Here is an 11,222-nt window from a genome sequence, read left to right as displayed (position 1 = left end):
AACTTCACTGAGTGACAGCTCTGGCCTTTGCCTTGTGATTGGATCATCAAAAACTCCTGTGAACAATATCAACATTGACATCTCTCGTAAAGCTGAACCGCACCAGCAAGTTTGGAGACGTCTGGGACGAAATGTCTCTTCAACAACTGCCGAGGTGTCAGAAGAAATCGAAATGATAATCATGAAATTCATCCCCATCATCATCATCTCCATCATCTGTATCTCCATCATCAACATCAGCATCAGCATCAGCATCAACATCAACATCAACATCAACATCAACATCATCCTCTCTATCACCTGCAATTCCCACAACGAAGACTGCATCGCTTTGCATTTGCTGGGATCAGGTTCGTGGACGTCATAAGGATCGTTGGTGAAGTTGTGGGGAGAGGGAGGAGAGTTTTCTTCTTCCTCTGCGTCTTCTGCTTTCTTCGCATCCCCGACGCTCTGAACGAGGAAGAGACAAGTCTGGTGCTTCCTGCAGCAAGATTGAGGAGAAGAGGAGGAGGAAGGGGAAGGAAGGGGAGTGGGCGAGCGAGGGAAGGAGGAAGGAAAGGTGTAGCGAGAACAACAGCTGGAGGTTGTGAAGCTGGAGCAGGAATGAAGTAGGAGGAGGGGGAAGAGGATAAGGGGAAAGATGACCATGGGAAGCAGGGGCAGGAGCAGGAGCAGGTGCAGGTGCAGGTGCAGGAGCAGGTGCAGGAGCAGGTGTAGGAGCAGCAGGATCAGACCTTAGTAAGTTGTAGATCATCGGCAGAGCGATTGAAGCTCCTGTTGTCGGACTCCAACATGCAAGTCGAGCAAGTCTGCACAAATTGAAATCTTAATCATCCTGCTCCTCGTTACTCTGCTCGTCGCCCCCCGCCTCCTCCTCCTCCTCCTCCTCCCGTCCAGCTCCAGTGACCCTCCTGCTCCTCCTGCTCCTCCTCTGCTGCTGCTCCCTGCTTCTCCTCGGCATCTGCTCCTCCTGCTCCTCCTTCGCCTCTTGCTCCTCCTCTCCTCACCTCTTTACAAAAGCAGCGATGACGTAGGCAGGAAGAAGAGGTGTTTTAAGACAATCTTCTGTCAATCTCAACACTCTGGCCCTGCACTTTCACGTCATTTTACAAGAAGAAGACATGTTTCAAGATTCCTGTATTTCACATAGAAGATAGACGGTTCGAGCAAAGCATACAGCTTGATGTAGAATTCAGGGTATTCCAAGTTGTTGTTCTGCAGACAAGAAAGCAACAAGTCAAACTAACAAACTCGGACACACAAAAAGTCCAATATGAACAAGAAAACCACAACATCAAGAAAAGAACACAACTCTTCTAACAGACATGACGACCCACTCACCTGGATCAGATGAAAGATGCCATGGAGGGCAAGGACTGAGATTATCCCTCCTCGCGAATAACACTCTGTAAGCACATCTGCCAGCAGGAGGGGCTGGTGGAGGTGAGGGAGGATGTGGAGGTGGAGGCGAGCTAGGATCTTCTTGAAAGTCGAGTCGGGGAGGTGGCAGCGCATGAAACTCAGCCAGGCATCGGAGAAGGACTTAGAAAACGTGGACAGGTGCGAGAAATCCAACTTTGACGCCTGACCCCGCTTCCTCTTTCCTCCCACGTCCTCCTCCTTCCTGGGCTTCTCTCCTACCAGGCTCGGGAGGGAGACTACCTTCGTCTTGTCGTCAGCCTCGGGGACCTTGCAAGCATTGAGGAAGTCCAGAATATTCTTAGCATACACGTCCATCTTCGCAATCGCATCTTGCTCGCTCTGCTTCAGCACCTTGCTGCGAACAAACGCCCCGATGGCTCGCCACGTGTAGCACCTGACATCTCCATACTTGTCCAAGTAGTTCTCTTCGAACTTCAGCACAACGTCATAAGACAGATGCTCATTGCTGATCATGCTTCCCAGCAACACATGGAAGAGCCCTTCCGTTAACGAGTGCGGCGGTAACCCATTCCTAATCGCCGTCTCCGCCTCCCTTGCTACCAGCCCCATCCCAGCTCGCATTCCAAGAGCTTGCAAGGACGGTGACTGGTGCGACGTACACGCAATGATCCTCTTCACCAGCCTCCTGTACACTCCACGAACCCACGAGTGGAAAACTTCCCTTGCCGACTTCCCCTCCCCCTTCTCCTCTTCTCCATTATCATCACCATTTGCCTTCCCGTCGCTGCTTGCAGTCTTGCTGTCTTGCCCAGCCCCTTGCGGCACAAGATCTCCCGTATCCATCAGACGTGAGCAGGATCTGCACAGCGCGAGGAGACTGCTGCTCAACAAGGCTCCCGCTTGCTGCTCTCCCTCGAGCTTCTGCTTCATGATCCGCTCGCAGGTGACGATCAAGGTCATGGCGTTGTTGAGGTTCTTCTTGCTTTCTTTCATCTCTGCTTCCAGTCTCTTTACCTCGCTCACGTCTCTGATCGGCAAGCTCCCATCTCCATCCTCTTCCTCCTCTTCGCTGCCCTCTACCGTCGGGTCCTCCTCCTCAACTTTTCTGAGCTCGGAAGCCTTCTTCGATCTGGTTATGTCCTTCGGCTTGATATCCCCATCTTTTTTCCCCGTGTTCCTCCCTCCTCCTCCTCCTCCTGCCCCTCCTCCTGCCCCTCCTCCTGCCCCTCCTCCTGCCCTCGCATCTGCTTTACGCTTTGCAGCCATTGCGCACGTGCTATTCTGATGTGTACCGCAGATGTTGGAAGAACGACTTGAGTCATTCTGATAGTGACTTGAAATTTCCAATAGTAAAATTTTACTCATGAAAAAGGGTATACTACTTTGAGTAAAGAATTCAATTTTCACTACCTACATAGCCAGCATACAGTCTATCTCTCATGTGCTCCTCAATTCTGGTTTTGTGTGCATTAAACTCGGTCTTGAGCAAAAACTGTCTTGTTACAACTAAGGTCGATGTGATATCTGCGTGCTTTGACGGAATACAAGTTTGTCAGACTCAGTGACTTGTACTTAGCCTGAGTCCAAAGTCACTGAGTCACGCCAAACTCTCACAAAAGTGACTCTCCTGCAAACACGTAAGGACGTCCGATCTCTTGGTTTACAGGAGAGTTTTGTTAACTCGGCGCTATCTGACTGGCACGGCTGGCATGTGATCCATCACCGGCCCCCGGGCCCGGTCAGCCCAACGGTGACAGTGAGTCCGAGGCTCAGCCCGGGAGGCCCCCGGACTCTTTATTTAGTGAGTAGGCAGGCTCTAAGCCTGAGTCTTCGGGTTCCTCCCTGAAATTTGGAAGTTTTCCCTGCTCCCTGTAATTCTTCCCTCCAATTCCAAATATGCCCATTCAGGTTCATCAACCAGTCACTGTCTGCTCAAATTGGATTCTGCTCATCCTCTGCTCAAATTCAAACTCATCCTCTGCTCAAATTTGACTCGTTCTTACCTAGCTAGCCCCATGGCAGAGCAGCAGCAAGCGCTTCCCTCCTTCTTCTGCCCCATCAGCATGCAGTTGATGACCGACCCTGTCAACACCTGCGACGGCCACACGTACGAGAGATCCTTCATCGAGACCTGGCTCCAGCAGCATCGCACAAGCCCCCTCACCGGCTCCCGCCTCCCCCGCAGGGACCTCGTTCCCAACCTCGCTCTTCGCAACGCCATCCAAGAGTGGCAGGAGCAGCATGCGCTGATGATCCCCAGAGGAGACCTGGAGATCGACCCGCAGCTCATCTCAGCAGGCTCCAACAAGACCGTCTACACGGGTCACCTCCGAGTGCGAGTGCGAGGAGAGGAAACGAGGAGGTTGAAGGTGGCGGTGCTGAAGGTGAGGCAAGGAGACGGCCAGAGAGAAGCAGGGGTGCTGATGAGGCTGGGGCGGCATCCTCGGCTTGTGCGGTACATGGGGCAGACTCAGGAGGGTGGCTGCCGGGTGCTGCTGGCGGAGTTTGCCGAGCACGGATCGCTCAGCGACGCGTTTGAAAGGCTGGAAGGACAGCTGACAAGAGAGCATCAGGTGGTGATGATGCAGCAGATCGCGCAGGGCATGGAGCACCTGGCAGAGACCGGGGTCGTGCACCGGGACCTGGCGGCGAGGAACGTGCTGCTCTTCGGCTTCGACAAGGAGGACGTGCGGAAGACGTCGGTGAAGGTGACGGACTACGGGCTGGCAGCGGAGCTCGATCGCCGCACTCACGCTACGGTAGCGGCAGGACAATCGAGGCCAGTGCGGTACATGCCGCCAGAGTCACTGCAGAGAGGACGGTACTCGGAGAAGAGCGACGTGTGGAGCTTCGGGGTCACGTGCTGGGAGATCCTCACGTCAGGCAAGATCCCCTACTACCAGATGACGGAGGACGAGCGGGTGATCGTGTACGTGTGCGGGGGAGGTAGACTGAAAGGAGAGGAGATAGAAGGAGGATGCGAGGAGGGGCTGTGGGGTGAGGTGGAGAGCTGCTGGAGGACGAGGGAGGGGGACCGACCGCGGTTCTCAGAGCTGGTGGTAGCCCTGGGGAGGATAAGAGAAAATAAGCCAGAGAGGCCGGAGGATGGACGAAAGCGAAAGAGAGAGATCGAGACAGAGGAGGAGAGGCATGTCAAAATCAGAAGGCTTGGAGAGAACGTGACGAACCTGTCAGAGGAAGACGTCGATGGAAGGATTGAGACTGTGATACACGAGATGAAGGAGAGAAAAGACGATGCCGGAGTACAGCAGGCAGCGTACCGGACTCTGAGGAACATCATAGATTGCAAATCCGACAACGGAGTCAGAGTACGAAGGGCAGGAGGGATCGAGGCGGCGGTGAGGGCGATGGGGAAGCACGGAGAGCATGCGGGCGTACAGGAGGCAGCATGCAAGGCGCTGACGAGCATGACGGCCAGCAACGCGGCGAACCAGGTCAAGGCAGGGGAGGCAGGGGGGGTAGAGGCGGCGGTGAGGGCGATGGGGCAGCACGGGGAGCACGCGGGGGTACAGGAGGCAGCATGCAAGGCGCTGACGAGCATGACGTACAGCAACGCGGCGAACAAGGTCAAGGCGGGGGAGGCAGGAGGAGTAGAGGCAGCGGTGAGGGCGATGGGGCAGCACGGGGAGCATGCGGGCGTACAGGAGGCAGCATGCTTTTCGCTCAGGAACGTGACGTACAGCAACGCGGCGAACAAGGTCAAGGCAGGGGAGGCAGGGGGGGTAGAGGCAGCGGTGAGGGCGATGGGGAAGCACGGAGAGCATGCGGGCGTACAGGAGGCAGCATGCGGGGCGCTGACGAGCATGACGGCCAGCAACGCCGCGAACAAGGTCAAGGCGGGGAGGCAGGGGGGGTAGAGGCAGCGGTGAGGGCGATGGGGCAGCACGGGGAGCATGCGGGCGTACAGGAGGCAGCATGCAAGGCGCTGACGAGCATGACGTACAGCAACGCGGCGAACAAGGTCAAGGCAGGGGAGGCAGGGGGGGTAGAGGCGGCGGTGAGGGCGATGGGGCAGCACGGGGAGCATGCGGGGGTACAGGAGGCAGCATGCAAGGCGCTGACGAGCATGACGTACAGCAACGCCGCGAACAAGGTCAAGGCAGGGGAGGCAGGAGGAGTAGAGGCAGCGGTGAGGGCGATGGGGCAGCACGGGGAGCACGCGGGGGTACAGGAGGCAGCATGCAATGCCTTGTGGAATATGACAGCGAACCATTTTGCCAACCAGGTCAAGGCGGGGGAGGCAAGGGGGGTAGAGGCGGTGGTGAAGGCAACGGAGAGGCACGGGGAGCATGCGGGGGTACAGGAGGCAGCATGCGGGGCGCTGAGGAGTATGACGGCCAGCAACGTTAACAACCTTGAGCGCTTCAAGGATTTAGGAGGCATTGAGATTATTCGTAAGGCTGTTGAGAAGCACAACCTTGAGGTGTGCCGGGATCTGCTTGCGGCTCTTACTTGACGACTGAGTATCATGAGCTGTCTGGGTTGTGATCACTGTAGCTTCAGCGACACAACCCTGTGTATGAGGAGCCTTACTAACAAGCATGTCGTATGACCGGAGCCTCGTAGCTATATGATAAAGATGTCTTTTAGAATGATGAAAGTTTTCAACTTCCCAGGTATCGTTTAAAATAAAGCCCGGCTGTATGAAATCCTTGTGGCTCTTGGCCACTCGGATGAGCTCTACAAGTTGAGAAAGTTTGCAGCCTTTCACTCATTCGCCTGCAAGAATCTGACTCGAACAACTCCCCTCACAAGATGGCAGTCAAAGTAAGGCCAGTGAATGGACAATATCAAACCATTCAGCCCGTCTCTGTCAGGTCAAAAATCGCAGTCACGTGGACTTGAGATGTCAGTTCCGACGACGCCAACCAGCAGCAGCCTCACTATCGACGAGTCTTTTCAGTCCGATCCGATTGCCGTGCCCGGTGGCATACGGACGGTATTTTAGCAGTCACAAGTGTGGTTCGTGAGAGCTCGCTAGTCACCTTGAGTGATGTTTTTGTATGTTTGTTTTTAGCTCATCAACGGCGTCATAGTGCAAGGTTGCTCGACATGCAATGAACTCAAACAATGACTTGTGCTTGTGCTGGTGGATCATCAGTTGACTTCGTGTGACTAGAAATCACCTCGATACATTCTCCCACAATCTGCTCGTTCAAACGAGGTGAGGTAATGAAGAAAACCATGTCTTGAAGTCCTCTGCATTCTGTCCAAAGAGGTTGCCTAGAAGCAATAGCTCTGTGTCCCTTTGACGATTGTCAATTGTATGCAGGCTGGGCTTCAGATGATTCCCCGCTACTTGTAGCAAATTTATCATCTGCGTCGTTCATCTCTATTTCAGCGTGTAATACAATTTGCAAGAAAATGTAACGAGATCAAGGCCAACGCGTCAATGATCACTGCAGATGTTTGCATGGGTCTCATATCGGAGTCAGAAAAATAATCGTCGACAACTTGAAAAAGCTTTGATTCCATGTCATCAACAAGCTTTGATGCCGTGTTGAGGAATCATTCGAAAGCTGTTGGACTGAACCCCTCCTGCACATAGGGCAGTCATCTCTATCTTCCATCTTCATGCTCATTGTACGGATGCAGAGCATGTTATCCGCTGATTGTCGTGTTTGAATTTCTCCTCATGGCGCGTTCTCATTCTCACATTGCCCGCCTGCCTCCCCTGCTTCCCTCCATGTGCATCGCCGGTGTATGACGAGTACTTGAGTAAAACTATTAGTGAGGGTTTCAAAAATACTTATTAGATTTTACATATAGTTTTTAAACCCCGCCCAGGTGTGAGGACGCATCGGTGCTACATGGGGGACTCAGAAGGAGGGGAGGAGAGACAGGGAGCAGGAGGGAGCAGGAGAAAGGCAGGAATGAGACGATGGAGATCGAAGGAGATAGGACAGCAGGAGGGAGGACAGTAGAAGACGGGATAGAGGGGAAGAGGGCAGGAGAGGAAAATGGGACAGAGGATTCAAAGTGGACAGGACAGGACAGGACAGGCACAAGACAAATCAGACAGGACAAGCTTGGAAAGAAGAGGAAGGGAAGGTTGAACAAAGAACTCAGAGATCGGAAGTAGCACGCGTGAAGTAGCGAAGGAAGCAGGTGTACTAGGTTGAACTGCAGCTGTTCTCATGTGCAGGGGAAGCTGAGTACAGTAGAGAAGAAGCTCCAGCTGATGCAAGGAGATCACTGGTGACCCCAGGAACAAGATACTAGATCAGGGGAGAAGAGAGGTTCTCTCAGGAGCAGGTACCACAGAGGAGGGGAACATGTATCCAGACTATGTGAAGCTGCAACAGCGATTTCGAACCCCTTGGATGGGATGGCGTTTTCTTGAGTGGACTCATTTCGAATCGTTGGCAGTCAGTGTTTCTTCTTCGCGCTGAACAAACAAGGGAGGGTGGGTGTAACCCCGGACTCATGCAGCTGTGGAGATGCTCTTAGTTCAGAGCTCGTCGAAGCTAAGGTATCCGGCGAAGTGAGGGGAGGACGTTAGCAGCGAGATCTTGGGTGCAAGTCGACATTCCCCTCTACCTCAACATGCTTGGGGGGATGTTATCGTCCAAGATCTTTCATAATGCTCCACGGACAGTGCAGCTCTTTCCGGGATATGGTGCTGAGCGTAAGAAGGTTTTGAGAGGCAACTAACAAGGTTGCAGCGTTTAATGTTACATCAAATCCAGCGAGTCAACGTCAGATTCGTCTGTACGTGATTGGTGATCAAACTCAGCTCTGAGCGTCGTCTCAGTGCACGAGCACTGAAAGAGATTTCAGGCTGTCGGCCATGTCAAGGTCAAATCCAAAGGAGACTGCTTTCAACGGTCAGCCCGAAGTCGAATGGAAGGTGATCACTAGATGTATGTGAGGTGTGTTTCAATGGTATCAATGCCTTCCTGCAGGATCAGGTCTATGACAAAGACAGCTCTCAAAGCGTCTTTGATGGTGCTGGGAGCTGGCGTGACTTACAGTGTCGGCTACGCGTACCTGGCACATCAAAGATCGGAGGGTAGGTTGCTTGTTGATATGTAGAGAGAATGAAACTTTGCCTTCAGAAATCCGTAGAAGGTGGGAGATAACAAGGGAAGAAGTTGATCGAGAGGTGTGTTTCACAAGAGCGAGTTTGAATCATGTTGAGAACCCCTTCACAGCTGCGTCATGCCAAGGACATCCCTCTGATCGATCTTGTCCCTCGTGCATTCCAGGTGGAGATTGAGATGGTTGATTTTACTGGCCTTGATCTTGTGTATTTCAGCTTGTGTTGATCTTCAGTCCTGTCGGGGCGCTTGCGATCCCAGCTTATTATTTCGAATGGATGAGGGAGTTCTGGTGACGTCTTCGGTCTTGTCCCCACTGGTTTTCCTCCACGCATCTTTCTTTTGGCGCTGTGATTCTTCTTCTTTTTGCTGTATCCTCACACGATCCTGAAGGTATTCTTTACTTCGCAAGACTCTGGAGCTGTCTGGAGCTGCATTCATCAAGTCTGCTCTCTTGTCAACAAGTTGAGGGTTGCTAATGTTTGAGGGAAGGTGGGGGCAGTGGGCCGCAACTAGGCCGGACATCTTCCCAAAGGAAATGTGCGATCACCTGAAAGCGCTCCATGCTTCAGTTCCCCCACATTCCTTCGAGCACACGAGACAAGTTCTCATGGATGTGAGTCTTCAGACTGAGATGTCTCCTGTCCTTGCTTGAACGCTGATCTTTTCGAGGACACTGGATTTCACTAGAACACTGACGATGTTCCCAGGCGTTCGATGCTCCCAACTTGGAGGCTATCTTTGCTGAAATCGACGACCATCCTATTGGCTCCGGCAGCATCGCGCAGGTAAAGAAGGCTCGTTTCTACTGGGTCCGCTGGTCGTGACGGAGCGACAAGGTTTACAAGGCTCGTTTCCATGGTGACAAGGAGTATGTTGCGATCAAGGTGAAAGCTCGATATCCCTCCAAAGAGCTTGGAAGCACTCAAGGCTGGGTCAGGTCCGACACCCGGAAGTGGAAGGGAGGTTACTCCTCGACTTTGCTCTGCTGAATGCAGCAGCTTCACTTCTCAACTACGTCCCTGGTCTGTGCTCTGACCAGAACGATGTTTCAATGTTGTGACGGGGGGTGCAGGCATCCAGTGGATGGGAATACAAGAGACTCTTGTCCAGTTCGGTCACACGCTGGGTGCTCAGGTATCTTTTCTGTAGCTGTAACATGTTGACCGTGGAAAGTTGTTAAAGTTGTTCTTGCAAGACTGATGCTTCCCTTCCTCGTCTTCTGCTGTCTTGTGAACTTGCTTTCAGGTCAGGTTGGACTTCGAAGCAATCAACCTGGAGAGATTCAAAGTCCTTGAACAATTCTCAAAGTTGTGGAGACTGAGCTGTACATACAGACAAACTTCAGAGCGTGTCCTCACATCACAGCCTCCTTCCCGATTCCACGAGATGGTAAGAATGGGACCTGGTGCATTCTACGCTCACCTCACTTCCTTGACAGGATTGCACGCTAGTCCAGAAATCCTAATCGAGTCCTTTGAATCAGGTGAGTGAATCGGAATCGTCATTATCATCTGCACTTTCCTTTAAGTTTCTCACCAGGACATTCTGTCGCTTCCTACTGTGTCGCCGCAGTGACAGCAGCTGCAGAGAGAGCAGCCAAGGTAGATGGCACAACAAGGATCCTTGCCAACCCTCTGACGCCCTTCAGGCTGCCAACCTTACACAGAGCGATACTGTAAACTTGCCTCCGCGCAAGTTTGTCAGGAGAGTCTCTGGCAACTTCCCCGAGAAGACGCCAGACTTGACGGAGCTCGTGAGTGAAGTTGCTCAGCCTGTCTGCCCTGTGATTGATGCGTGTGGTCTGTGCAGGTTGTGGAACAAGTTACAAAGCATGAAGTCAGTGTCGAGTTGTGGTTGGAATCGACTCACACTGTTGTCCTAGCTGCAACCACTGGCGCAGCAACATGCGACTCACGTTGTGCAGACGGGCAAGGAGACATATTTGCAGGTTTTCTTGTTTGTCTTGTTGCGAGCGATGAGCTGACGAGTCAAAACCAAGATGTTGCTCGCCGATAACTTCATACACGCTGACATGCATGTAAGTGAGCCAAGCGTGCTTGTCTACATTAACGGCACTTCCTTGGTATAGCCTGGAAACATAATCCTCAAGGAGAAGAGGTGATCAGTAGTTTCTTCGCTGTCTCTCGTTGCTGATGGGACTCTAACAGTGGTGAACCTCCCACGCTGGTGCTGATCGACGCGGGGATGGTCGACGTCATGACGTCATCAGAGCAAGTAAGAAGGGACGATCTTGAGACTGACGTTTGACCGGGTCAAATAGGACAACTTCATAGGGTTGTTCAAGGCCATGGGGGCTGGCGACGGGTTGCGGTAGGAACCTTTCTGCTGTCATTGCATTGCGCTGATGTCAAGGCAGGGCGGCGACGCATCTCCTCAACTTTGCTCACGAGCAACCTTATGCTGATGTTGAAGGTGAGAAGATAACGCGATCATTCAAGAAAATCCGCCTCATGTGATCTCTCAAGGTTTTCGTATCTACATGGACTCACTCTTCAAGAAGAAAGTGAGATTTCTCCTTCTTTTCCTTCCTTCTCCCTGTCAATGCCATGATAGTGCAGAGGGTTTGGAACGAATGTGGACCTCGGCGATGTCCTACAAGGTGTTTCCTGATTTGCTCCTGCTTCATCGCCTGTCAACTCCGGTCCTTGCAGGCGTTTTAGAGGGTCTCAGACGCCACAAAGTTCGCGTCGATGCGCAGTATGCAACCAGGTCCGCCCCTCCTTCCTGGCCCTACAAAACCCTCCCTCCCTCTCC

The 11,222-nt window shown here is 52.9% G+C and overlaps 5 protein-coding genes across 5 annotated transcripts in view; 4 read left to right on the top strand and 1 right to left on the bottom strand.

The window, feature by feature from the left end:
• Nucleotides 1-288: 288 nt before the first annotated feature.
• Nucleotides 289-1,527, bottom strand: GUITHDRAFT_60343 (hypothetical protein; the record flags this gene model as incomplete). The annotated part of the gene is made up of 6 exons (XM_005823983.1): nt 289-414; nt 448-481; nt 735-809; nt 1,008-1,080; nt 1,122-1,215; nt 1,342-1,527. Coding segments are annotated over 6 exons (588 nt in total), but the record flags the coding sequence as incomplete, so codon positions are not given.
• A 1,871-nt stretch (nt 1,528-3,398) lies between these two features.
• On the top strand, nt 3,399-3,614 carry GUITHDRAFT_78485 (hypothetical protein; the record flags this gene model as incomplete). Its single annotated transcript, XM_005823982.1, has 1 exon — nt 3,399-3,614. A coding segment is annotated over one exon (216 nt), but the record flags the coding sequence as incomplete, so codon positions are not given.
• Nucleotides 3,615-3,986: 372 nt separating this feature from the next.
• On the top strand, nt 3,987-4,466 carry GUITHDRAFT_78497 (hypothetical protein; the record flags this gene model as incomplete). Its single annotated transcript, XM_005823981.1, has 1 exon — nt 3,987-4,466. A coding segment is annotated over one exon (480 nt), but the record flags the coding sequence as incomplete, so codon positions are not given.
• A 258-nt stretch (nt 4,467-4,724) lies between these two features.
• Nucleotides 4,725-5,497, top strand: GUITHDRAFT_58314 (hypothetical protein; the record flags this gene model as incomplete). Its single annotated transcript, XM_005823980.1, has 2 exons — nt 4,725-5,234; nt 5,366-5,497. Coding segments are annotated over 2 exons (642 nt in total), but the record flags the coding sequence as incomplete, so codon positions are not given.
• A 2,789-nt stretch (nt 5,498-8,286) lies between these two features.
• The window catches only part of GUITHDRAFT_116783 (hypothetical protein), a gene marked incomplete at both ends in the record, with an annotated part of 4,377 nt that continues 1,441 nt past the window's right edge, over nt 8,287-11,222 (top strand). The window contains 25 exons of the mRNA XM_005823979.1: nt 8,287-8,416; nt 8,463-8,509; nt 8,559-8,612; nt 8,663-8,736; nt 8,838-8,888; nt 8,937-9,060; nt 9,155-9,232; nt 9,284-9,331; nt 9,385-9,469; nt 9,520-9,581; nt 9,693-9,734; nt 9,782-9,836; nt 9,886-9,930; nt 9,987-10,048; nt 10,096-10,200; nt 10,257-10,283; nt 10,330-10,395; nt 10,447-10,485; nt 10,537-10,565; nt 10,616-10,682; nt 10,729-10,778; nt 10,825-10,880; nt 10,934-10,971; nt 11,022-11,067; nt 11,120-11,177. Coding sequence (XP_005824036.1) covers nt 8,287-8,416; nt 8,463-8,509; nt 8,559-8,612; nt 8,663-8,736; nt 8,838-8,888; nt 8,937-9,060; nt 9,155-9,232; nt 9,284-9,331; nt 9,385-9,469; nt 9,520-9,581; nt 9,693-9,734; nt 9,782-9,836; nt 9,886-9,930; nt 9,987-10,048; nt 10,096-10,200; nt 10,257-10,283; nt 10,330-10,395; nt 10,447-10,485; nt 10,537-10,565; nt 10,616-10,682; nt 10,729-10,778; nt 10,825-10,880; nt 10,934-10,971; nt 11,022-11,067; nt 11,120-11,177 — 1,538 coding nt within the window. The remainder of the gene's footprint in view (nt 8,417-8,462; nt 8,510-8,558; nt 8,613-8,662; nt 8,737-8,837; nt 8,889-8,936; nt 9,061-9,154; nt 9,233-9,283; nt 9,332-9,384; nt 9,470-9,519; nt 9,582-9,692; nt 9,735-9,781; nt 9,837-9,885; nt 9,931-9,986; nt 10,049-10,095; nt 10,201-10,256; nt 10,284-10,329; nt 10,396-10,446; nt 10,486-10,536; nt 10,566-10,615; nt 10,683-10,728; nt 10,779-10,824; nt 10,881-10,933; nt 10,972-11,021; nt 11,068-11,119; nt 11,178-11,222) is intronic.

The sequence above is a fragment of the Guillardia theta genome (assembly GCF_000315625.1).
Source record: "Guillardia theta CCMP2712 unplaced genomic scaffold GUITHscaffold_100, whole genome shotgun sequence".
Taxonomy (NCBI): domain Eukaryota; class Cryptophyceae; order Pyrenomonadales; family Geminigeraceae; genus Guillardia; species Guillardia theta.
The sequence above is the reverse complement of the archived record's forward strand: the minus strand, read 5'-3'. Positions and strand labels throughout refer to the sequence as shown.